The sequence below is a fragment of the Takifugu rubripes genome, chromosome 5 (genome assembly GCF_901000725.2).
Source record: "Takifugu rubripes chromosome 5, fTakRub1.2, whole genome shotgun sequence".
NCBI lineage: Eukaryota > Metazoa > Chordata > Actinopteri > Tetraodontiformes > Tetraodontidae > Takifugu > Takifugu rubripes.
This window is the reverse complement of record NC_042289.1, coordinates 10,577,681-10,603,587: the sequence shown is the minus strand read 5'-3', so window position 1 is coordinate 10,603,587 and position 25,907 is coordinate 10,577,681. Positions and strand designations below refer to the sequence as shown.

The window sequence follows — 25,907 nt, the reverse complement described above, 5'->3', positions numbered from 1 at the left end:
AAGGAGTCTGGCTGCTTTTCAGGGCCGGCCTGTTGGGAACATTCCCAGTTGGGATCAGGTGGAGATCGACTTCTGCCTCTCTGGCAGTTCATTAAAATTCTGCACAGTCAGATTTGGGGCGGTGGGAGGCAGCGTCCTCTCCGGGCCCTCGTCACACTGAGGCTGTGGGAACAGGCTGGAAGAGTCCTCCCAACAGGGAAAACCAGTGAGAACCCAGATCTAAAGAGAGCCGTTGTGGTCACGGGGTCTGCGGGTACGCCGGGGCCAGGACCGCGAACCTCTCCTGCTCCCGGATCCGTTATCGTATTTCAGGAGCAGCCGGGCGGGTTTTCGGGGTTTTCGCCGAAATGACTCTCCCCTCCCAAATGAACCGTGTCTTCTGAAAGCACGGCGGCGACGGACGAGGGGAGCCGACCGGCGGCGACGGCTTTTCCCGCGGGCGAACCGCGCGGCCCTAAAACCTTCCCTGTTTATCCGGGCTTTACCCAGAATCCCACAGCCGGCGTCCCCTGCCCATCAAATCCCGATGGAGGCCGGGGACCACCGCTGCACAGAGCTGTGCCACGTTTTCATGTCATGTGGTCAAGCGTTTGGTAAGAAACCGCCATCCTGTAGGACAGTAGCTAACCCCCCCCCCCCCCCGCCTCGTCTATGTAATAAGCTAATCAGGCTGTGCCGCTAGCACCATCTGACACGTGTCCACACCAGCGACACAGCATCTGTCCTCAATTCCTCTTGTTAACTCAGAAACTAATTCAGCAGCATTGAACTAATCCTTGCTGTTTCCACGGCGACCAAAGGCTTCCCCTGCTCTGGCCAAACGCACCCCCCCCCCCCATCTCTCAAGAGTCGCGTTGCTTGTGTGATGAGCACCATGTGCCGATGGCCCGGCCCCACCGGGCTGAAACGCCATCCAGATGTTCTGCAGATCGATGATGTCGCCGATGCGGGGGCCCAAAGCCCCCCCTCCAGCTGTCACTCATCCAGCCCTGGCGACCATTTCACCTGCCTCATTTTAAACCTCCCGTTCCAGTTAAACTACAGACAGAACCACACACATGAAACACCCCAATGTGGTTACACAACGGCAGAGTCCTGCGCCCCCCCCCCCCCCCCCCCCCCGAATGCGCCGCTTCCTTTGAAGTGAGCGAACGCCGGTGGCATCGCGGGAAGAACCGCAGCTGTAAAATCACACGTTGGGTTGGTTTCATCGACGTATATTTTCATCCTCCCCATGAGCCCCCGTCTGCTGCTTAATCCTGACGTCCCAGCGGAGACAACAAACACGGGGTTCCGGAATTCGACTCTACCCTGGAATATTTGTCAATTTGACCCTCGGAGTGCAGGGAAATCAGCAGTTCGGAGTCAAATTTAGAGTCTCGGAGGAGGTTCGAGTCCGCAGGGGCCTTTGCATGGACGCTACGGAGAACACACCAAAGATCCTCGCCATGTGAAGGATGGAACACACACGTCAGACACCGGAGTCCAAAAGTAGCAGAAAGAGCAGAGCGACTCTGACGTACAGGTGGCGTCTCGTCCCCGTCTCCGGAGCAGGGGCCTCAGATTTAGCGGCCGGACAAAAGCCGCCTTGTGTGCGGCAGCGGAGGAATGCTCGGGGAAGCCGGCGCCCGCTCCCCGGCCCTCTCCTTATCTGATCGAAAGCGCAGGGAGGCCCGAGCATTTATTCAAGCTGCCTCCTGCGTCCGCTCGGCCTGATCCCCGACTCTCCTGCACAGCTGCTGCAGACACACACTCCAGATGTCACCGGAGCCAACCTGCAGGATCCGGAGGACCTTTTTTTTTATTTCCCTCCCTGGTTTGGCTCTGTGATTCTTAGACAGAGCGGCGGCGTGACCTTTGTTTGCATTACAGTCATGTGTTTTTGGGTGTGAAGGAAATGTGGCTGATGCAAGAAAAACAATGTGATCACAATGTTGACCGATGGGACCCAACGTTCTCCATGTGTTGGCTATAAACAAACCAGTCCACCTCGTGACCTCAACTCGCTCAAAATCCGTTCCCCCACCACCTCCACTACATAAATAAAGCTAACTCGGGGCTCGTGAGGACAAAGTCTGCGGTAAAATGCAGGGAGAAGGTGGATTAAACCCTTTCTGATGGATTAGCCTCGCGCTTTGAACAGGGGCTAATGTTTGGGCTGTTTATGACTCGGAGAATTCGGGGCCCGTATCTGATAAGGAAGGGCTCAAACAAAAACACCAAACAGGAGAACAATGGAGAGTGGGAGGGCTTCGGGAGGGACGGGGGGCCCAGAGAGGGGAGGCTGAAAGGCTGGCAGGGCGGGAGGCAACCAGCATCTTTCAGCAGCTTCCCCAGTTTGTTATGCTAGTTGATAGTTGAACAGCAGAATTTGGGAAGGATCACGTCGCAGTCCAGTCGGTCCCCGCACAGGGAGAGAACGCTACGCTATGTTTATTATCCGGAGAGCAAGTGTGGAAGTTAACTCGCCTTCATCTCAGCCCTTCTTACCCTCAGGTCACATGACAGACAAACTCGTCCCCGGGAGCATAAACGAGCTAATGTGCTACGTAAGCCAGGCTCAGACGCCAGAAATGTGGTTTTCTTTTTCTTTTTTTTGGAGAAAGAGACTTTCATCTCTTCATCTGGTTAATCTCAAATTTGCATGACAAGACTTGGACACAAAGGTGTACGATAGATTATAATACTATGAAACAGGATTATGGTGCCAGGAGCTGCACAGCACCACCTCGCCTATTCTGTCTCCTGTGAGGTCGGGCGTGTGTGTGTTTGTGTGTGTGTGTGTGTGTGTGTGTGTGGGAGTGTGTGATGTAAATTGACTCTGTGAGGTCTGGATTTGCAAGCGATGTGGTGAGCGCGGTCAACACAGGCTCTGGCTCCTTGGGCGATAAATGGATGCAGGATTCGGCTTCTCTAAACATTTTCGCGCTAGCCGAGCCACTACGGTCACATGTTGCTCTAATTGGCTACTGTGGTTCCGCTCAAATGTAATCTAGCATTTTCTATCTAAATATAAAACAAGGCTGGGATGATCCAGGGGAAGCCCCGGCGAGTGCACGAGCGGGTCAGGAGACGCCATCGCAGACGGGCGAATCCATCCGGAAAATGGCTAAAGCTAGCTAGCTATAGATAGCTGTGCAGGTGGCTGATATTTAGTGCAGAGGGGTCAGGGGTCAAACTGACCACGACTGATGCTTAGTTTTGTGTTTTTAAAAAAAAAAAACATCCCACAATGGTCGTCGCCGTCACCCCGGAGATCGGAGTCGAAATATTGCATCCGCGGTCTTAAATGTCGCGCTGTTCTGAATAATGGTGTTTGTACAGCACGCTAACGACGTTACAGCTGCGAGCTTCTGACATTCTCCGAAACAAGAAACCCACTTTTGTTCCCGCTGACTGAGTCACCGGCCTCTAGGATTACGTCCACAGTGACGCAAGCTTTGTCCGCAGCCAGGACACCACCGAGGCAGGAAACAAGATCTGCGAGGACTAGCCGGGCCAAAAGCATGACTTAATAGTACATCAAATTATGACAAACGGGCGGATATTGTTTTTCTCCACCTTTTCTCGCGATCCCCCTGGGAGTCAGACTCACATCGTGTACTTTGTGTAGTGGAAAGCAGATCGTTTGCTTGTTTGGCAGCCCTCAGACGGCGGCCCGCCCGTTCCCTCATGCAGTTTCTGCTGTTGCATTTATTCTTCTTTCTTCCTGTTTCCCCTGCCTTCACAGCCGAGTTTGCTGGGGGAAGGGGGAGTAAAAAGGACGTTTAATTAATGGGTTTGCGACCTGTCGCGCTAGCTGGAGCAGGTGAAGCGACGGCCTTTGTAGCTGGTACAGCAGAGTTCTGGTGCCTGTTCAAGCGTTAAAAAAAAGGGCATCAGCGTGAGATCAGCGCGGTTCTCGGGAATGCACTTTCATATTCTCTGAGCTCCGCAGTACAGCGTAGCAAAACCCCACGGGGACAAATAGTATGCTTTGAACTTAAAAGGAGGGAGCAGGTTATATAAGAAGAGCGGCTCGCTGTACGTTTGCAGCAGAAAATTGGCTTTTGCGCAGAGAGCGACTCGGCATTGAAGGAGCGTGTGTGTTTGCTGCTAGAAAATACCATTTTTAGCTTTGCAGATTACATTTTTTTTCAAGACTTCACATGTGCCGACCCCGTTCCACAGCTTTATTTTGAACTGGGATCCCCTGCTGGCTGCTCGTCGCTACGCCAGCGGGGTTGTGGAGTGAAGAGAAAGCTCCGAGAATTTGTGGATTTCGTCTGATCTGGTGGAAAAGCTACAACGTGAGCCCAAACCACAAGGAGATGAACGAGAGATCAAGAGCCTTCGGCTTGGAAAACATGTGGGCATCACATGTACTTAGAACAATACTCACACAAATTGGCCGCTTTTTTAGAAATTCATGTCGACTGAGCAAAGAAGGCCGCACGGAAAACTGGCGTCTGCAGGCGTCAGAAGCATTTATTTATTCTTATTTATTTGTCCCTGTTGGGAAAGAGGAAAACAACAAGCTCACTTCAGGCCCTGGTGTGTTGGGACCTTTTACAGGCTCCAAATTCCAACTATGTTCTGTATTTATACTCCATATAAGACAGAATGAACTCACAGGGCGACAGGTTAGCTTAGCTGAAAAGACATTTGTTCTGCTAAACCATATTAAAACGAAACATTTCCGCTCCGATTCTTGCAGAATTAACCAGAAATAGTTCTTCTCTCTCCTTTTGGATGCACCTTTCTGCAGATGGTAAACTTGGCGTTACCTTTTCACGCTGAGCTTACTGTCAGTTCACCTGTCGTTAAAGTCTAATCTGAAGCAAATCTGTTTATTATTATGGGCCTTCGCTGTTGATGGGCCTGTTGTTTGTGCTAAACATGTTTGTATTTAACTATTATGGGGATCATATTCTCTGTTTGCCCCTCTCTTAAACTAATTGTCCTCACAATGTTCCCAATTAAAAGTTGGATTGTGATTAATTAAGAATCTGTAGATTTGTTAGCTCACAGTGTTGGATGGGGACACTCTGGTCCTCTATTATTTATTATACTGTTTATCCGATGTTGTTTACAGGCTGAGGGAGATAACAAGTGCGTTTTTACAGTGCACTAAAGGATGGCACTGACCCATTTGTGCTCATGTAGAAACTGTTTGGCTGCGCTCAAAGCTGCCGGAGCTGCTTTGATCCGTCACAGGTTTGATGAGAACCAGCAGCACCGACGGGTTTAAACGCTCCGACACACAAATGTGATGATGAACCAGAGCGGGATGTTCCCTCCTGCTTCCTGGGGATCAGGCCGGAACCTCCGCCTTTCTTCCTCCGTGCTCCAGTTGTGACGTCCCATCGTTGGGGTTTCCCACCCGGGCTCCTCCGGGTCACCAAATCGGCCCAAAGGTCACGCGCATCCATCAGCCCGGGGATGTATCTCCTATTTATGGCCCATAAAGATGGTTAGCGTTTCCTGCCCCGCTGTCATCGGGCGCTCGCACAAACATTCACGCCGACACGGGCTGACGTGATTCACTGCGAGGACCAGACGGGACGACCTCCATCCGCACACGCGGGCTCATAAAGCGCACGAGTCCACAGAGTCTCTTTGTTGTGCGTTTAAAAGCATTCCGGCGCCTCGTCTCCGTCTCCTGCTCAGCCGCCGTCAGGCAGAAATCTCAAAACCCGTCTCAGAGGTGAGGCTGTCTCAGCTTCCTCGGCACGCCGGGGCGAAGGAGCACATCAAAGACAGTTTTAACGGGGAATAAAGAAACGTTCGGAGGGCGGGGTTTGTTATCGGAGCTTTGATTTATTTTCCTGCTGTTGGGATCAAAGACATTCCAGCTGCTGCCTCCGAACCCATCAGCAGGGCCGACTTTGACACCAACGGAGGGTAAATATGAGGGTTTGCTTTCATTTTGTGTGACCAGAAGAAGACAATAAAAACGTTTATGAAGCTGCATTTTCAGGAGATAAAATGCCATGGAAACGGTATTGACTTTTACTTAAGTGCACACCCTCGATTCACAATCGGGTCGCTCGACGTCCGCTTCCTGTTGCAGATAAAAACACACGGCACAGCAGATTTGCTCGCATCACTTCCTGGAAGTCCAAGAGGGGTAAAAAAAAGAAAAAAAAGCACTCCAAACCACAACAGCAACAATCGGTGAGCCGACTAAATGTAGCGATTGTGCGTCCATTAACAGGCTAATGGAGCGTTCTGCTTCCACGTGGTGACTGGAGCAGAAAAAAACATCAGCTGACTGGGAGGCGGCTGGGGCAGCGCCGACCGCCGGCCCGGCTTCTGCTGGCTCCTCATCCACTTCCATTTCCACAAAAAAGGGAATTTTTCACATATATGACAACATACATGAGACGTAGTTTAATGTGGAACGTAAAATATGTGCACACACACACACACACACACACACACACACACACCAAGAGGCGGAGGTTGTAGAGGATGGTAGACCACAGGGTGTAGGCAGACAGCCAGTGAGTCAAAATGAGGCCCAAAGTAACCGAAATGAGCGCTTTCGAGGTCGGCCAAACCGCGACATCAAACGCACAGAGAGTGAAAAGCAAAGACGATGTTGGCGATGTGTGCCGACCAGAGGCCGAGAATTCTCCCCCGACTGCCCTCATTCCCCAGTAAAAGCGGGAAGGTTCTGTCAGGAACGGCGTTTGGAGCAAACAATGAGTCTAAAATTAAACCTTTGGTAAACAACGGAATGAGGTCAGGCTGCCGGATTGGACGAGCGGGAGACGAGCGGCTTCATTTGGCGCTCTGCTTGATGACATTGTTAACGCGGCAATTGTTTTTAGCTAATCCTGTTTACCGTCGAGGCAGTAGCTTCGGGGCTAACCCCGGAGGACGGCGCTTCTGTCTGTACAAATGTTTCCGTGTGTTTGCGGCCGCCGAGCCGCCGCAGCGACTCATCACGGTGCTTTTAACATATTTATACCATCACACTTTTCTTTCCGCGCTCGTTTGTTGTGACGTTTCTCTCCATCAGACATTTACCACCAACCCTTCGCTCCAGGGGCTGTTTTCTGTAAACAGACTCCGACGCCACGGCGCTAACGTGGTGGAAATACGAACAGATGGTGAAAGAACGTGAGCGATTGTCTCCGCCAGGAGCGGCATCTTTGGGTCATGTGTCCGGGCTGATGCATTGTGGGGGAAATATCATCTCCTCCTCAATAAAAGCAGGTTTTGGAGTTCATTAACGAGGCTGGAACACTATAAAAAACTGGTTTATGTATTTTAGGGCATGTCTGAGCACTCCCCCGCTATCCTCGGGGGGGAGGACCGTGTTACTCTGAAAGCTTTCATCCAGTTCCCAAAAAGATTGCAGAATTCACGCTGTCTGTAGTCCAAGAGCTCCCTGAGGTGGGAGGTCAGGGGGAGGGAAAGGTGGTCCGGGGATGGGGGGTGGGGGGGGATCGAGGAACGCTGGAGGCTGGAGCATTATGAAACACACAAACACACAGCTGTGTGTGGACAGCCTCCCACTGTTCTCGCCGATCCGCCACAACAGGCCGCTAATCCCTCTTAGATCTGCTCACGGGGGCCAGACGGTGCCGGTCCAGTAGAGGCAGCCGCATCTGGTGGAGCCAAACAGTGGAATAAGCTTGGCTTATGGTCAGGGGAGAACAGAGCAAAAGGGGCCCATGAGGCGGAAGTCCTGGGGGGGGGCTTCACTGGATCCCCCCCACTCCTGTGTCTGAGGACTGGTGGTGCCAAAGCTTCTCTAGGCTTCAACATACGACCATGATCTATGTTTTGGACAGAAATCTGTCACTAGAACACGGATTCTACCCAAGCAACTACAAATTAGGAGGGTTTTTTTGAACAAATGTGACTCTAAATGAGGCTGAACCCACAAACAAACAGTTGTTTTGATGCCTCCGACCACATTCGCCACAAACCCGAAGCGCACGACACTCCGGATAATGATGCGAGCGCGCTGATGAGCACGTCTCCCACGACGACGGCCCTGACCAATTTGCAGGAGATGGGGGAAGAGCTTTATTATCCCGCATCCCTAATGGAGGTCGCTCCGCTCTCCGGGAGTGTTCGACTCACTGTCCTCTGACAAAAGGCAGCAAATCCCCTGAGAGACAAAAGAAAGCTGGAGAAACGTGCCGCAAAACGACTGCAGAGCGCACGGCTGAGGTGGATGTTATTGAAAGGGATACGTTACAAGGCTGACCTGAGGTCAGCGCTCATTCTGCGTCTGAGAGAAAGTTAACTGCAGGACAGAGTGGAAATCACTGCCTGCTGCACTTGAGCCTCATCTGGTTCATTTTAAACCAGAGTTTTAGAGGAAGGAGCATTGTCCGCAGGTTGCCGTGTGGGAGGTCGTGTGACCTATGCCAGGAGAACAGTCAGTGAGGTTCACGCGTTATACAGAGTTTTGTTCCCTTGGGACAGTTGTGTAAATATGGAGATGCTACAATGTTAGCCTGCCATGTTCCCACAGCAAAAACAGACAAAAGGAGTGAATGCCAAACTTGTGTCCATGCATGTTACATGTGACGGAGCGATCTTTTCCTTGGTCCCACTCCGACAGACACAGCTTTCCTCCCAGGTTTTCCCGCACGAGGCTGATCCTCATCTTCACCTTCACCCTGGTATGCAAAGATATGAAAGGATGTCATCTGCGTAGCGGCGATTATAAAAGGAGCATAGAGAATTACTGCCAGGCATGTACCAACAAGGGGAGCCGGTGAAACCCGAGACCTGCTGCAGGGGTGCCGTGGGGGGCGGGGGGGGGGGGGGGGGGGGTGCAGACGTCTGATTGATTCACTCATACGCAGGACTGATGCTCACGGTTAGCTCCAGTTTAGCAGATGTGCTGTCTGGCAACGTCTGTCACAGCAACGCAGACAGACACCACAAGTATTTAACTTAAAAAGATGAACGGAGACAGACAGCGGCAGGGTGGGGAGTGGGGGGTGGGGGGGGGGGGGGGGGGCAGCCTGAAAATGTATCATTAAAACCAGACAACTGCAAACTCGCTCATGTCCCGTTCATCTACGCTCTGCAGTCTTTGGCCCTGTCAGCCGCAAGGCAACAGCAGATATTTGCATTTGTTTTATTTGTCCGACCCGTTCAAACAGGATCACGCGGGACAGAACCGGTCCGGTGCTGAATCCGTCCTGGTATCGCTGCCTGGTGAGGACAAGCCGGATTTGCCTGGCGGCACAGACGCATCTCGCTGTAGGGGAAGCGTCTCTGTTCCCGCAGGACGTCGGCTCACAGTGTGGCCACGAATCAGCCGCTGGGGCCCAAAAATAAGCTGCTTTTTTACAGTGTTCCACACACTTGGGATTAGTGTGTTAGTGTGGGGGTGTGTGGTGAGGATTGTTTGGGTTTCAGCCGTGTGGGTGTGTGCCATTTTCTTCCAGCCACTTCCTCCCTGCCATCTGAAAATGATGAGCCGTTGCAGCTACTGGACAGGGAGCCCGGTCTGCCATAATCTCCACCACAGACTTAATGAGCTTAATGTGCACTCCCAGGCTACCGAGGTTTATCGCACGTGCACACGCCCGCCGCCGTGCTTTCCCTCGATTTGAAAAGCAATTTGTAAAGGTTTTCGGAAGGAGCCGTGCAAAATCTGCACCGTCGGCGGTTTTCTGTGGCGAGGCAAAGGTTTCCGAAGTTCGGTTTCACACTGCGTTTAATCATTAACGTGAAACGTGCACGTGGCTGCCTCGTCCCGAACTGACTCTGCAAACATCCGAGCACAGACTTTCACTGGTCAACAAGCGGCGTGTCGTCATCCGGCCTAAAGTCTTAAGGGCGAGTAAATGCGGAGCAGAGCCTCGCAGTGGTGCCGCGGCTTCCGAGAATAGGAACAGATTTCCGAGCTTGATTGGGGATAAACTGTGATTTAGTCCTCGGGCCCACAGTCCACTCTGCCCCTTACCCAGCACCCCCCCCCCCCCCCTGCAGTAAACGATCACATCCCTGGGGACTGGCACGCAAACTGCCACCAGTAAACATGTGTTTTCTCTTTAAACACAAGTCCACACACACACACACACACACTTGTCTTTACCGGTTTCAGTCAAAAATACAGGAATTTGCGCAATGTTTACTTTACTTTTTGTATCTAAACTGTCCTTGTTTGAACGTTTCGGCCGTGTTTTTGTCAGGAGGGACTCAAAAAGGCCTGACCTGACGAGGGAACGGTGTCCGGAACAGCATCTGGAACCAGAAGATCTGCCTCCGGGGCCATCAGAAAGCTGCCGTGTCACTGTCGGGCTGGAAAGGCTCACACGGAGGCTGGGACCGAGAGGATTTTCCATGTTCTTGTCAAACTGGCCACCCAGTAGCCACCAGTCTTTTTCTTTTCAGTGTTATTGGAAGAAAAGTCTCCCCATCACCAACGCTCTCCACTGATTAGGTGAGAGACTCCTGCTGGAACCATTTACCATTTACTGTTGGTCTCACTCGTCCTTCAGTGAAAACAAGCGTGGGAAGCTGAGCGTCGACTCCTGAGATGAGTCTCAGCCTGATCAGTGCAGCACATGTTCCGGAGTTGTTTGTGAAAAGGGAATGTTCTCTGCCTCAGCAGATGCCATTCCAGTCACTGTTCCCAAACGTTCCTCTTATCAGAGTGAGGACAGAGATTAGAAGTGTGACAAATCCACAATCTTCAGTGTGATTACAAATGTAGCGCGATTGATTCCTGCTCCAGTCCGCCCACCGAGTCTGCCTGGCATGTTTTGACTCTTTTTTTGTTATCTTTGTTTTTGCTTCCCCTGAATGAATCCATCACTTGCAGTGGAGGTCAAGGGGGCATAGAACCATTTCTTTAGAGAGCTATAAAATATCTCCCACCATTTTTTCTTCCCCCACATTGTGTTGTGAAGTTGGGGGCTTCACTGGAGGACTTCAGTCCTGTTTCCCCTCTGGTGCTGAGCAGGAAATTAAGGGACGGATTTACACACAGAGAAGCTCTGATTAATACCTGATGTTACTACGCTGCCTGTGCGGGATTATCTCAGACCTCTGCAACGACCCAAACCTCCTTTTTTCTTTTTTAATAAAGGACTGATGTTTCAAGTTACAGTTGTGTTATTAACAATACGCCGTGTCCTCCCAAGTTCTGTGTGACTCATTAGTACCTAAGAACAGTTAATCCCATACAGCAAGGATTATATCCATGGAAACATGATCTCACAATGTCATAGATCTTTTTTTTTAAAGTCTGGAACTGCGTCTATGTTGAATTTATAAATATGTTCTCTGTCACTGTTATCCTTTGTGCTGCAAGAATCGACATCATAGTCCTTAATCTTCGTAGGAAACTTTGGTTCCCTGATTAGAGCCTCCTTGTCAACAACACGCTGTATTTATTGTAACGAGTCCCAGAGTGCAAATCAAGTATGCAGAGGGGAAAGCTGCTGTTCTTTTGTTTTCAAAGATAGTTTCCTCTCATTCCGAGAAACAAGACTGACATTTCATTTTCCCTGAAGGACAAAGGAAAGAACCTTGAAGACATTAAGTGATCATTTATTCCCCAGAGGAACAGATATTGAGCTTAAAGCGATCACTCCCGACAGATAGATTGTCTAATGTAGGAGTATCTGACCCAAACTGACCTCTCTGGGTCTTATTTCATATCTCACTGGAGCCTGAAGCAACAAGAAGCCCACCAACAAAGTGTCCAACGATGTTTTAATGCAGAAACAAGACCTCCTGTTTATGGTTAGAGGCTGAGGAGAGGGTTAAAGGATAAGGTCACGGTTTAGGAACCTCGTTAAAACGTGTCATGCACACTTTCACTTAATGCCTTTTCACTGCAACTGATGAGCAAGCAGATCCCTTTCAGACTTTGATCTGGAGTTGTGCATTGGCTCCGCTCACAGCTCCAGCCTACACACATGACCTACACAATGGTGCGATAGAGCGAATGCTACTATATGTTGAAAACAATTACAATAGAAGCACAGCCGAGTCTGTTGGGTTTGTTAAACATTGTGATACGGGTTGAATGGTCTCTTTACTGTCGTGCTCATATTTGAAGAGAGAAAACAGCAAATTAAATAGAACTGCAAACATGGTGCAATACCACCACATTTACCTACTTTAGTTAAAAGCTAGCTCAAGCTCCATTAATAGTCAAAAAAGTGAGTTAAAACAACCCGGCAGCTATTATGTGTCTGGTGGAGAGTTGCTTTTTTGTTCTGAGTTTGCAAAGCAACATAATGACACATGAGAAAGCCTCTGTCATTGCTATTATTAGCAGTACCTGCTCGTCCGAGCAGATAACACGTTAAAGAGTAGTTTTAAATGGAGGCTCCACAGTTGTTAGCATATTCCGAAAAAAGGACAGAAAGCAATGCTTGTTATAAGAGTTTGATCAGCTCCAGTCTGTCAAGTTTAAAGTTTGAATGTTGATGATAAAATGTATTTGGTCACTGGCTGGTGCCAAATCCGACACGCTGAACCTTCAATTGATTTCATATTAGCTAGCGATCAAACTGATCATCATTAATCATTAATAGTATCAATATTCAACCATCGAACTCTTTGATTGGCATCATTAATTGTTAATAACACGGGGGTGAGTGACGTGGGCGCGGGGGCGCGCGTACGTGCGTCTTCGCCATCTCGCCACCGCGCACCCCGCCTCTCCGCCTCCTGACCAATCAGCGGGGAGAACGGCCGCTCGGGCCTCGCGGCAGCGGAGACGGTGGGGGAGGGTCACGTGTGTACACACTGTGGGCTGGTGCTGCGCGCGAGCGGTTGTAAAGTCTGTATCGGACGGCCCCTTCTCAGAAGCCTCGTCAGAAAAGTTGAGAAATACGGCCAGTCTGCGCGGAGATGCGCTAAAAGCGGACCGCTCGCCCGGTTTTTGGACGTTTTAAGGCGCAAAAAGAGCCCGAGCGCGTCCGTTTGTCAAATGAAAGGAGCCAGAGATGCCAGTGGAAATGCTCCATCCGGACCCAATGCCACCATAGGACTGTCGTCGAGTCAAATCACTGCGTTTCTGGTGAGTTTCCCCTCCTAAAACCTTCCCCGATGCCCTCTTACTTTCGCCGCCTGCAGAAGTTGATGTTTCGGCTCCGCTCGTCGCCGTGTTTGTGCCGTGGAAGCGGCAGAATAATGGTGAAAATCCGTGACAGCTATCCGGGCTTTGCGCCGAGCAGTCAAGTGTGATGGAGACGCGATCATAAACAGACGCAAACGGGCTTGTTTTCCCAGCCTTCACCCTCCCCGGTGGCTCTCAAGCGTCAGAAAGCGACACAAAACGTTTCCTACGGGGCCACTTTTCTCCGGAGCTACAGAAAAAAGTTTAATCACACGGATCTAAACGCTTTCGGTGAAATTACGCACCGAGCTGGAGGCTTTGCCGCAGCTAAATTCATCTGCCGAGGCTAATAAAATGCTAACAATGTGTAATTACAGTGTATATTTCCATCCGCATGATGTTGATGTTCAGGATTCATATAAAACAAGGTTAGAATCACTTTAAACCTAGTTTTACGCTTCTCTGTCCTTTTTTTTAAAAAATGTGTTGGCCACAACCTTCTCATTTGCCATTGGCTGACTTTCCAAAACACTCACCAAATTGTGGCATTTCTGTTTTATCTCGCCTTTTGCCACCCCTGGGGCAGGTCCAGGGGCTGCCTTGGACCCAGGGCCGCAGGCTCGGGCTCAATGGGAGGAAAGCCAGCTTTCCGCTGACCACTGAGCTTTGACTTTGTTGATTCCTGTGACAGTTCAACATGTGATTCTAAAGGACGCCAAAGAAGCTGTGCAGGCTCATTTCGGTTGTGGGGGGGGGGTGATTGAAATCCATCCCACCCCCACTTTATCTGGGTCTGCTTGGCAGGTGAATGTGCCATGTTCTTTTTTTGTTTGCAAGATTTCAAATGCACGTTTTCTAAAAATCGTTCCGCCTATTTTGATTAAAAGCAGATTGGTTATTTAAGGAATTCACTCGGCGCGATGTGCAGAGTAAATACGAGTTGATTGGACGTGTTTTAAGCCTAAAATGTTGCTTAGGAACACCAGTGTTGTACCTACCCTCTGGCATTTCAGCGCACGCACAACATCTGGGAATGTTTGTGATGTAATCTGATTTTCTGTGCGTAGTATTTCGGGCTCTGCCCCGCTGCACGCCGCTGCAGATGCTAGCAGGTCACGTGAGTCTTTCTGAGAAGAGCCTGTAAATTCCAGTTAGGATATATGAGGGGTGTGGGCCCAGTATGTCACACGGCTCCCATCAGTCCAACATATCTGGCTTCAGATTGCTGAAGCGTGGAACACGTGGGCGTCACTCTTGCACGATCGTTTTCTTTTTCTCTCTCTGTTTTTGGTGGGGCTAAAGTAAGCCCCCCCCCCCCGGGAATATTTAGCTTAATAACTTGTGACATCCAGTAGGGTGGAAAGTTCAGACAGGATTTAATGAAGGCTCCGTCAAGAGTCTGAAGAAAGATTTCCTCCCCGTTTCTCATTTTCAGTGGCACAATTGCAGATTTTGCAGATCTAGTTTCACTTGTTGACTCATATTTATTGTTATACAGTTATGTTATACAGTTATGTTATACAGTTATGTTATACAGTTATACAGCAAGCAGCTGGCAGATGATTTACAGGTGAAGGTAAGAGCAAATTTGTGCCGTGGCTACTTTATGATGGTCCAGTTTCTTGGATTTCTTTACCTAATTGCAGGTTATCGGGGCTTTTTTTTAGCTCGCAGCGTGTGTGAAACTTCATCAACACGTCCCTGAAAGAGCCGGTTAGGAATCGACTTCAGTCATAATCAGACATGGAAGCTTATCTAACGGCAGCGTCTGGGCTGGAGGCTCTTTCGCATTAGGTCGTTAGGAAGAGCATAATTATAGGAACCAGCCACCTGAGGAGCTCCTCAGAGAGCGACTGTACTTTCCCACATGGTTTTTGTTTTTTTTGCTTGTAATTGCACTATGAGGTGATGTAAACTGGCCCAAGAGGGAATTTCTGGTCCAATTGGCATAATTACAGTTAATAGCGCTCACAGTCAAGCATGAACCTCCAGAATGAAGCTCCCCGTGTTGCATTTTTGCCCGTTCCCCTCGTACCTTCAGGGTTTAGAACTGCCCGGACTTTGCTGTTCTCTCCATTTCCATCTTCATTCGTCAGGATCAACTCTGCTACGAGTTTTTTTTGCATGAGGAACGCACAGTAAATAGACCTCTGGTGGACGCTGGAGCAGTTTAGAACGTTCTCTCAACTGTGGAGGAGTTTCTGTGGTGCAGCCGCGCTCTGATAATGAACTCCAGCGCATCAGCGATGACCTCCCATTTTACTTTTAGAGCAACAGCATGAACAATGATCCCATTTCCTCCCTCCGTGGAATCCCCACCCACCTCTAAAGCGGGCGGATTGGACTGATTTCAAACCTCCCACATGCAGCTAATTCGGAATCTGAAGAAATTCTCCAATTCTCATGTAAAACAACAACTCCAGACAGTTCCAGGAAGCCGTGATCACACTTCGCTCCCATGACTGCGAAGCCTCCACAGGAAGGAAAAGGGAAGGAGATCAACATGAGCATTTCACATAGAGGAGAGGTGTGTGACGCTGACGCCGCGGAACACGGGCACAGTCAGATGAGACGTACACATCCTGTGCCCTGAGCTGCTGCGGCCTGGCCTCAGATCAGCTGATTTCCCTGAACACATGAGCGTGTCAGAACACAGGCGGTGGAACTGTTGAAACATATCTCGCATTGTCTGAGGTTTCCTCGAACCCGAGAGTGCTGCAGAGTGCCTGTTACCACCACCGGTGTGTGTCTGCAGAGGCGGTTTTTAAGCTGGGTGGTGGCAACTGAAAGTCCTTTCATGTTGTGTCACTTGTGCAAAGGATGGGATGGTGGGAGGAAGACAAAAGAGGGAAACAAAGGCTTTTTAGTCTTCACCAAAAAGAGATTTTTCTGAAATGCACCTTGACATGCTGTTAGCATGCCACTAGCTAACTTGTTTAGCGATTGCTTGGTCAATTACATAACGGTTCGACTTGGAAAGGTCAACTGGTGATCTGTCAATAGATTCCTGTCCGTCTGGCCTTGGACGGGGACATCTGTCTGATTAGAACCACAGCTGGACTAATATTTGGCATGGGCGCGAGCGAAATCTCCCCGTTTTTAAGGGCCCAGCGGCTATAAGAAGCCACAAAGTGAGACAAGAGGAAATGAAAGAGCGGGTCGGATCTCTCCAACAGGTGCCGATGAATGGGAGCAGGCCGAGAGCTCTGTAATTATCACCTTCTCCGACTTCTCTAATTATCCACCTTCTCTTCAAGTCTTTTTCTCATTAAATGATCAGAGGTTGCGGAAGGAGCGCAGCAGAGCATCATAGCTAATTATGTCCTTTCATGGAGGCTTGTCTCATTAAAGGGCCGTCATTAGAGCCACCGTCCGTCCGTTATCGCTTGTCTTGAACGGAACTCTACACCGTCCTGATCCAGTTTCAGTTCGTCTCTAAGCCGCCTCCACTATAGTCTCATTACAGTTAACTGGATTACAGGGCGAAGGGACTGTGTGTGTGTGTGTGTGTGTGTGTGTGGGAGTGTGTGTTGTTACGTAAGTGAGGTCAAGAACATTTCCTCTTTACTGGCACCAGAAAACGAAAGCGTATTTACTCCTGCATTTCCTCGCGTTGTTAGGTGAGCCGCTCCCGTTACCAAGGAAGCAAAACACGGCGATCTCCGGTGGTCGCGGCCAAACGCCGTTAACCCTTTTGAGCTGTTCCGCCTGCTTCCTGGTTTCCGTTAAACGGACCGGGTTCGTCCTTCGTGACTGGCAGAAACCTGAATTACAGCTAGACCCCCCACCGGGGGTCATTTTCCACGACCTTGGTCTGAACCCCGACCTCTCGGCGAGGTCCTCGCTGACCCTTCACCGGCGTCTGCGTCCTGTTTCTCTCCTAAATCTAAATCCACCCATCAACGCGCGCTCGGCGTCGCGGCTCCCTCGGCGGTAACCCGATGAGGAGGTGTGACTCGACCCGTGGCGTTGACAGAAAAACAAACCGCCCGACCACGAGAAAAGCGTGACGGTAGTGCGACGTGTGGCCCTGAGGAGGAGACGCACAGCTGGGAGCAGAGCCACGCTAAGACGTCAGAGCTCTGCTCCAGCCAGGAGAAATACTTGGTGTGAGCGTAATGTTCCAAATGAAACCCGGAGCGTGTTTGTGTTCAGCCAGTCAGATGCGGCGAAGTGGCGATTAATGGCGCCGCTGCAGCCTGCGTGCGCGCTGGCTACCGAGCACAGGAAGTGACAGGGCTTCTCCCGTGGCGATGGCTAACGTCTCTGGCTTTCTCCCCGCAGGGGGCCTGTTGAGACTCGACGTCCGAGCCCAGCGATGTGGATCTGCGCTGCCTACAATGACACCAGCGTGGACTTCCAGCTCTGCCAGGACTACAGGCTCATCCTGTCCATCTTCTCCCTCGTGTACCTCTTGGTGTGCTTCCCGCTCGGGCTGTGCTACAACGCGCTGCTGGTGGTGGTCAACCTCTCCAACAAGGTGTCCATGACCATGCCGGACGTGTATTTCGTCAACATGGCGATCGCGGGACTGGTCCTCAACCTGGTGGCCCTGGCGCAGCTCCTGAGCTCCACCTTCACCCGCTGGCACGTGTGGGACTACAACAACGAGGTGCACATCACCCTGCTGATCCTCTTCAACATCTCCTCTCTGGTCATCATGTACTCCACCACGCTGCTCAGCCTGGACTACTACATCGAGCGCGCGCTGCCTCGCACGTACATGTCCAGCGTGTACAACACCAAACACGTGTGCGGCTTCATCTGGGGCGGGGCCGTGCTCACCAGCTTCTCCTCGCTGCTCTTCTACGTGTGCAACCACATCTCCACCAAGATGGTGGAGTGCTCCAAAATGCAGAACAAGGAGGCGGCGGACGCCATCATGATGTTCATCGGCTACGTGGTTCCGGCTGTGGCCGTCCTTTACGCCTTCGTGCTGATCCTGCGCATCCGGAAGGAGTCCACCCCTCTGGACCAGGACTCCGCTCGCTTGGATCCTTCCATCCACAGACTGCTGCTGGCTTCGGTCTGTGTCCAGTTTGTCCTGTGGACCCCCTACTACATGATCCTGCTGGTCCACACTGTCGCCAGGCCGCCGGGCTACGTCAGCAACGGCCAGCACGTGCCCACCTATTACTTTGTGTGCTGCGTGTCCAAACTGTTGGCCTTCTCCAGCAGCTTCGTGACGCCTCTCATGTACAGGCAGATGAACAAGAACTTCTCCGGCAGGCTCCAGCGGCTGCTCAGGAGGCTGCACTGCGGAGAGCGGTCCTGCCCTCACGAACACTCCACGGTGCAGCAAATAGTGACGTGAGAGCTCCCCTCGAGAGCTTCCGGAGGCCCCGCCTCCTCCTCTTTTTCCATCTCTCCGGCCTGGCCAGCACTTATCTCCCCCCCTCCCTACAGAGCCAGTATCTGACTGGGCGCCCTCGCTGCTCTGGACTGTGTTAAGAGCGCCATAGCCGACTGTGGAATTTCCTGTCACCTTCCAGAATCCGATCTGTCGGAGGACAGACCGAGCACAAACCACTAAATGCTGTGTTATTTCTGTCGGGTTCCAGTTTGAGGGGAGTAAACGGATCCAGCCAGCGAACCGGAGAGAGAAAAGGATTTCCAAAGTGCCGACGTCGTGCCAGAATGGCTGTCTGTGGGGTCGCTACGTGCTCCTGCGCAACATAACTCTCCCCAAGAATTCATCCGCTTGCTGCACAGCGCTTCAAAATAACCGTTAACTGTTTACTTCCCTCAAACTCCAACCAGCATCCTGCGCTATCGGGGGTTTCTTCATTCTGAATTGTGTTGCCAGTCATCTGGAAATGACTCAATGTCTAACGTTCTCGCAGAGAACTTATAGATCCAAGCTATTCTTGTTGCCTTTTAGCTAGGTGTATGCACTGGTATGAAGACATGTTCTCATTTCTCTCTTCCACGTTCAGGCATAGACAGCTCTTGGAAGCTCCCCCACAGGTTTTCCCACACATTCACGCGTGAAATGCTTATTTAAAGCTTGAATTCAGGGTTGAGACTTAACCGTTATACCTCGTGATCTGCGCCATCACACCACCTGTCCTCCATAAGCAACCAGCAGTCATCAAAGGCTGTTCGTTTGAGCTCATCGCTCTGTTTTTTTCCGCTCGGTCGTGTTGATTCCACGAAGCGCCAGGGGCCTCACGTGGTCGCAGAGCGGTCCCGGAGAGGCGGCGCGCACATTCCCCAAATCGCGTGAGCATTGTCGAGTGCTTGGGAGGGTTTAAACATTAAGGGCGATCGCTGGCGGGGCACGTCGGGCCCGAGCAGACGGGCCTGCCGAGCACCTGGAGACCGGGTTTGAACCGGAACGCTGCTCAGATGTGCTGGCGGGAAGGAGGACGGCTGTCGTAGAAATCCTCCCATAGACAAACATGTCCAGCCCAATGAAATCCCCCAATTATCGTTCTAGCTTTGACAGATCAGCTCGTAATCCGTGGGAGTTTTGATAGACTCTGCGAGGTCAGAGGTCACGCTGCGACGCAAGCTGTGAACGATCCAAACCGCCCGCAGGCGCCAGAACCTCCAGTCCAACAGAGTTAGCTCCAGTAGGAACCCTGGGTTGAACTTGGGTCCATCAGCCGCTCACCTGTCTCCAGTTCTGCTGCTTCTACCTGCCAACATTCCCTCACACACACTCACACACACACACTCGGCCTTAAGATAAACCCTCGGTTTCTTGGCACCGAGCATGGAGCCAGCAGCAGCGTAGCTGAGGCCAGTGTGCTGCTCCGCCTGCAGAGTTTCAGGCGTCGTTTATTTGAATTTCTCCACTTTCCCCAGAACCTTTGTTCGCTGGGCGTGATGTCAGATAGCAGACAGAGGTCTCACTCTTAACAGTAAAACCAGGCTGCTCTGAGGCTCTCGCCCACATTTATCACCAAGATTTTTTTTTTAAAAAACCTTTTGAAATGGCTGAAGAAAAGAACAACGAGCTCTTTGACGCGTAACAGGAGTCAAACTGGACTGACACCGGTTCCAGTCCACGCTGGCGCCGTCTGAGTCTGGCGCCGAATATGGGTGGTTGTGATGGGATGTGTGAACGGCTGAACCTCATCTGTCCGGGTGAATCCACATGTGACGCTTTTGTGACTGTATGCACGTGTGTAATATAAAATAATGTGTATATATTGGATGTGAGAGATTTGCGGGACAATACGGATACCTTCTAAAATACAGTATTACCTTCTGAGATAAATAAACTAACGTGGATATAAAAAAAAACGTGTCCGTGTATGAAAGCACTCTCTTGCTCGCTCCAACCAGACCGCTGAGGACGGGGACGTGAGACATTCCAAGGATTGCGGGAATTGTTTTGTCTTCTGCACATCTGCCAGCGCCGCGTCGGACGATAACGCTGCGAAGGCGTGGCGGCGGCGGCGGTGGCGGCGGCCGGGAAAGAGAGGCCAAGGCTAGCGGTCGACCTTCCAACCAAACTGGTGTGTTCCCAGTACCAACCAGTTGGATCATAAGAGCTTCATTAGTCAAGTCATGCTCACTCATGCATCCACATGTTTCATGCAAGCGTCCCTGTTGCCCCCTGGTGGCAGGCTGCAGAAGGTGGCCATTTGAAAAGTGAGATTTGATAAAATAGCGTCGTTTAAAACTTTTTTTTATTTTATTTTTTTAAAGTCTAAAACCCACATTTGAGAAATGCACAAGCGTGCGCTGTGAAATAGTCTCAGGCTTTCATCCAGTCGGAGCAGAGCAGGAAAAGCTCTTAACTGCATGAATCGGTCTGGTAGTCAGGTAACGCTGAGCAAGCACACTGTGTGTGTGTGTGTGTGTGTGTGTGTGTGTGTGCACCACATTAGTCTTAATGTTTTTTCCCCATCTGATGTTCAGCCAGACTGAAACTCTGAGCCCGAGTCAGACGTTCAGACCACCTATGAAGCCAAAAACATTTGGCTTTACATGTTTTATCTGGCCTGCGTCCAGCTTTGACGCGCACGCCGCCCCTCCTGATGCTTCTATTGTGGGTCCAACTGGGGAAGGAGATTGTAAAGATGAGAACGAGCCGAGGGGTTCCAGAGTCACAGAGAGGGCGGCAGTGAATCAAAGCCCCGGAATGTTTGAAGTAGGAGAAGAGAGGAAAAGTGTCAGAGCTGCAGGGGCCGACTCAAAGTCACCTGACAAAGGTGGAACTGGATCAGACGGAATAGATGACACCAGTGTCGCCGTGCTTTCACATCTAATTGGAGAAGATAAAAATGTCGTTTCGTGGCACTGAACTCCAGGTCGTTAAACAGCTTTAGTTCTTTTGAATGTGGCTTGTGTCGGCGTGCACGTCTTCCCACTCAGAGACACCGGGGGGGGGGGGGGGGGAATTATCTCAGATCACTTCAGGAAGTGCATCGCTGACACATGATCCCAGTCTGAACAGTCCTGGGAGCAGAAAAGTGAAAACCCAATGATAAAACGTCGACATCAAACATGTTTCCTGTTCTATCCGGAGACCGTTGCTATGGGAGACGCGAGCGGAATACCCACCAGACAGGTGAGTGCAGTCAGGTGAGGGTCTACTTTTATTGCCCAACCACACTTTTTCTTCTTCTGCCTCGGGCTTTTCATGGTTTTCAACAGTTATGTCAGTGGGACACCTAGTGGGTGACAGGGGGAAGTGCAACCCTTCTGATAAGAAGCTCGAAGGAAAAACTAGCCCCATCCGTCTGCTCTCATTCTTCATCACTGTTACAACACAGAAGCATAAAGCCTCTCAAAAACTATGGAAACGGCCACGAGCAGTGAGGCCTTCAAACCACAACTGTTGCTTTCTCACCTTTGGAGCTACATTTTTCAGAGACAGGAGGCTTCACACCCTCCACAGGGGCTCAGCATCACAACTGACTCCTGCTCCAGAATATAAGACAAGCAGTGGCAGGACTGTTAGCATGGGGCCAAGGTCATTCACCCGGGACGGCTACAGACCGAGTCAGATTCCTGAGTAGAAAAAGAAATCAAGTTGTTTCAGTTACTAGACAAAACTTCAGTTTAGACGCCTAAAAATAGATGAAGCTCTAGTTGCAGGTAAAGGGCAGAGCAGAGATGGGACTAAAATCTTAAACAAAATGCTGCTCAATAATGCAGAATTAGCATTCATTAAAGGTCATATTTTACCTCTACGTACTTAAGTCATTGAACGGGTACACTGAATATTTAAACGATAAGAGCATGCTGCATTTATCCTCCATTTAAGATGAATGATGGCGGAGCTCCACTGTGTGAGGAGTTAGCATTATAGGAGGGTGGAGGAAGTGACCCATCCCCCCCTCCCCCACCTTGGTAGTGTCTCAGAATCACACAAATGACCCGCTGAGTAACCTGCTGCCATTAATCAGCCGTAGACCCATCAAATCAGGATCATCAAAGGCCCAGTTCAGTCAGTAAAGGGTGCACAGCAGGGTGTGACCTGAAGACGATCGTGCCTGGTGAATATCAGCTGTAAGGTGGGACGTGCTGCAGTTATTATCAGTGGTTAATGTGTCCCCCAACACATGACCCAAGGATTACAGCATCTAATAAGCTGGACAAAAAATAAATGTAAATGACATTAGCGCCACTCCTTGTCCCCGAGCGTGGTCTTTTCTGTGTCCCTCTGACTCAGACTGACGGCTCCGATCATGAATTAAACATTAATCCGTCTGTCTCCTGTTTGCCCGAGGAACCTACAGTAGTGAGCGCTTTATTACCATCTCGTCAGAGTGTAATTACTCAGAGCGCGTGCACGCACACCAAATAGGTCAGATTTTTGACCTTTTTGCTTCCGGTAGACTCCTGGAATCACAGGCCGCCACGGCAACGACGCCAAAAAGGGGAATGGGGTGGTGATGGTGACAAACCCGGAGCGACGGCTCAACCCCTGCCTCGCCGTCTGGCTCCCGCCCTCCCCTCGGCTGCAGACAGGGTTGGGCCAAACAGCAGGTGGTGCAGAAGAGAAGCCCGGACATGAGATTTACACATCTCTGCCTCTGACATCTGCACCGGACCAGCGTCCAAGGCAAAACAACCACGTTCTAAAACGTAAGTCAGGCTTTGATTCCTGCGTCTGTTAATGTCTGTGATCTATTTTACTTTTAGGATTCAAAGATTGTGAAAATCCCAGGTGTTTAAACTTTTGCTCTGTCCTCCTTCTTTCTCCTTGAACTGCTCAGTCGTTGCTTCTTTCACCGCCTGTTTGCTTAATCTGAGGTCAAATTGAGCCTTGGACAGTTAGAAAAGAAAGCATCATTCTAATCCTTCACACCTTTCCGCTGCCTCCGTGCACGCTGGGAAGGTGCTGAACTGTTGCAGAGACTATTTTTAAGGCTATTTTTAATAGGAAGGGTTGACCGTTTATGAGTGCGACGTCCAGATCGGGAAAACAAAGGAGGCTGTGAAATGTTCGGGACTGATATGTTTATCTCAACGAGCATTAAAAATCATCAAGTCTGTCCCGAAGAGACAGACGAGGAGTTCAATGCATCTGTTTAAGTCCCACGCTTGAATATTGAGGTCCGACAGTCATTTATGATCCCATTCTCAGGCAAATCGTGCACACCACAGCAAATAAAGCACCACAAATCACTGACTTTGCGCAGGATTTCCCTGTTTCTTCTTCTTCTTCTTCTACTCTTTCTTTTTATTTTCCCCGTCTTTCTGCTCCGCAGCTCAGGTGTCAGAACACGAGTGTCTTGGACCAAAACCTGCTGAATAAAGATGGACCTGGAGAGACAAAACAGCACCCAAATCCGATGACTGGAGAGGGGAAATAAGTCCACCCTCTAATCTCAGGACTGCGGTTCAGACGAGACAGGGATGCGGCGATCGGGTTACAAACCCCAAAGACAAAGTTAGGACACGGAGACGCGTCTTTTGCGCGAGGGATGATCGATAGATGAACCTCGATGACAGAAGGGCACGAATGCATCCACGACTGGGCCCCTAGGAGACGTACGCTGGAACTAACAGGCTCCGATGATGTAGTTGCTACGGGCGACGTGCATGTGGCCTGTGAGACACGCTCCAACCATGGTCAGTATGGAAGAGCAGCCCACCTCTCTGCTCTGGACGTACGTTAACAACACAGAGCGCCTGAATCTCTCCCTCGAGCACAACTCCACGTATTTGACCGAGGACGGCGAAAAGTACCACTCCTACATCGTCGGCCTCTTCCTGTCCTGCATGTACACCATCCTCCTCTTCCCTATTGGATTTATCGGCAACATCTTAATCCTGGTGGTCAACCTGAACCACAGAGACAAGATGACCATCCCCGACCTTTACTTCGTCAACCTGGCCCTCGCCGACCTCATCCTGGTGGCAGATTCCCTCATCGAGGTCTTCAATCTGAATGAGAAGTATTACGACTACGCCGTGCTCTGCACCTTCATGTCCCTCTTCCTGCAGGTCAACATGTACAGCAGTATTTTCTTCCTGACGTGGATGAGCTTCGACCGGTACGTCGCCTTGGCCAGCTCCGTGAGCAGCAGCCCGCTGAGGACTATGCAGCACGCTAAGCTCAGCTGTGGCCTCATCTGGATGGCCTCCATCTTGGCCACCCTTCTGCCCTTCACCATCGTGCAGACGCAGCACCGGGGCGAGCTGCACTTCTGCTTCGCCAACGTCTTTGAGATTCAGTGGCTGGAGGTCACCATCGGCTTCTTGGTGCCCTTCTCCATCATCGGCCTGTGCTACTCCCTGATCGTACGAATCCTCATGAGGGCCCAGAAGCACCGTGGGTTGTGGCCCCGGCGGCAGAAGGCCCTGCGCATGATCGTGGTGGTGGTCCTGGTGTTCTTCATCTGCTGGCTGCCGGAGAACGTCTTCATCAGCATCCAGCTGCTGCAGGGCACGGCCGACCCCTCCCGGAGGACTGCTACCACCCTGTGGCACGACTACCCGCTCACGGGCCACATCGTCAACTTGGCGGCCTTCTCCAACAGCTGCCTCAACCCAATTATCTACAGCTTTCTGGGAGAAACCTTCAGGGACAAGCTGCGACTCTTCGTTAAGCAGAAGGCCAGCTGGTCGGTGGTGGACCGTTTCTGTCGCCACGGCCTTGATTTACACCTGCCCGTGCGCACCAAGGTGTCAGAGGTGTGACCGCGGCCGCCCGGGGGGGGCGCCGTGCACGAAGTGGGCGCTTAGAGCTGTTCACACGAACGCGATTTATCGCCTGTCGGAAATATCACCTCAGCTTCCTGTCTGTCGGAACCTTTCAGAACAAAACAATTAAACACCAGAAGATGCCAAACTGACTTCCCTTAAAGCGCATTACGTCACCATTAATCACGAACGACGTCGTAGATAAAACCAGAACTTTTGATAAAATGCTGCATATTATTCCTTCAGGTAAGACCTAATGGTTACTCTTACCTGTGTATTGTAAGAAGTACATCACACATTTAAAATACTCCATCATCACCATGGTAACCCACAAAATGTGTCTACTGTCGTGCTTTAAATGCATTAAATGCAAAATCCGTTGTTATGACGACCTATACTGCTGTTTCCATATACTATTTACATACTGTATTCTATACTGTGTTCACTTCTTTGCATTGCTCTCTCCATGCAGCCAACAAGCCCGTTCACCAAATGTTGTTTAATTTTTAGAACTAAAGACAGTTGTTTTTTTGGGTTTTTTTGCAGGTATATGGTGTTTTCATTTCATTTACATTTAACAATTAAACAGTTTTAAAGCTGTAAAGGTTCTTCCATTGGTCATTAATTGCCCAATACAGGTAACCATGATACGCTGTTACGCTAATACGAAGATTTCCTTTTGTTTACTTATTAGAGCCTCCAAACCGGAGATTTTAGAGAAGCCATAAAGTTTTACAGCCTGCACTTGTTTGCTCAT

At 50.5% G+C, this 25,907-nt stretch overlaps 2 protein-coding genes and 1 long non-coding RNA gene across 4 annotated transcripts; 2 read left to right on the top strand and 1 right to left on the bottom strand.

Annotated features, from left to right (window-relative positions):
• Nucleotides 1-4,003: 4,003 nt before the first annotated feature.
• Nucleotides 4,004-11,054, bottom strand: LOC115250006 (uncharacterized). 2 transcript variants are annotated; one of them, XR_003888584.1, is made up of 3 exons: nucleotides 10,177-11,054; nucleotides 8,708-8,865; nucleotides 4,004-8,624 (listed from the first exon to the last, which is right to left on the bottom strand). It is a non-coding gene; the product is annotated as an uncharacterized lncRNA (long non-coding RNA). The 2 variants fall into 2 exon arrangements; XR_003888585.1 differs by lacking the exon at nucleotides 8,708-8,865 and having other exon boundaries at nucleotides 4,004-7,598; nucleotides 8,527-8,624.
• Nucleotides 11,055-12,713: 1,659 nt separating this feature from the next.
• On the top strand, nucleotides 12,714-20,290 carry gpr146 (G protein-coupled receptor 146). The gene is made up of 2 exons (XM_011604125.2): nucleotides 12,714-13,000; nucleotides 17,324-20,290. The coding sequence occupies exon 2, from the start codon at nucleotides 17,358-17,360 to the stop codon at nucleotides 18,351-18,353; it is 996 nt and encodes a 331-aa protein (XP_011602427.1). The 5' UTR covers nucleotides 12,714-13,000; nucleotides 17,324-17,357; the 3' UTR covers nucleotides 18,354-20,290.
• Nucleotides 20,291-21,440: 1,150 nt separating this feature from the next.
• Nucleotides 21,441-25,690, top strand: gper1 (G protein-coupled estrogen receptor 1). Its single transcript, XM_003964773.2, has 3 exons — nucleotides 21,441-21,563; nucleotides 22,837-23,086; nucleotides 23,713-25,690. Exon 3 carries the CDS (start codon nucleotides 24,047-24,049, stop codon nucleotides 25,145-25,147), a length of 1,101 nt encoding a protein of 366 aa, XP_003964822.2. The 5' UTR covers nucleotides 21,441-21,563; nucleotides 22,837-23,086; nucleotides 23,713-24,046; the 3' UTR covers nucleotides 25,148-25,690.
• The last annotated feature ends 217 nt before the right edge of the window (nucleotides 25,691-25,907 follow it).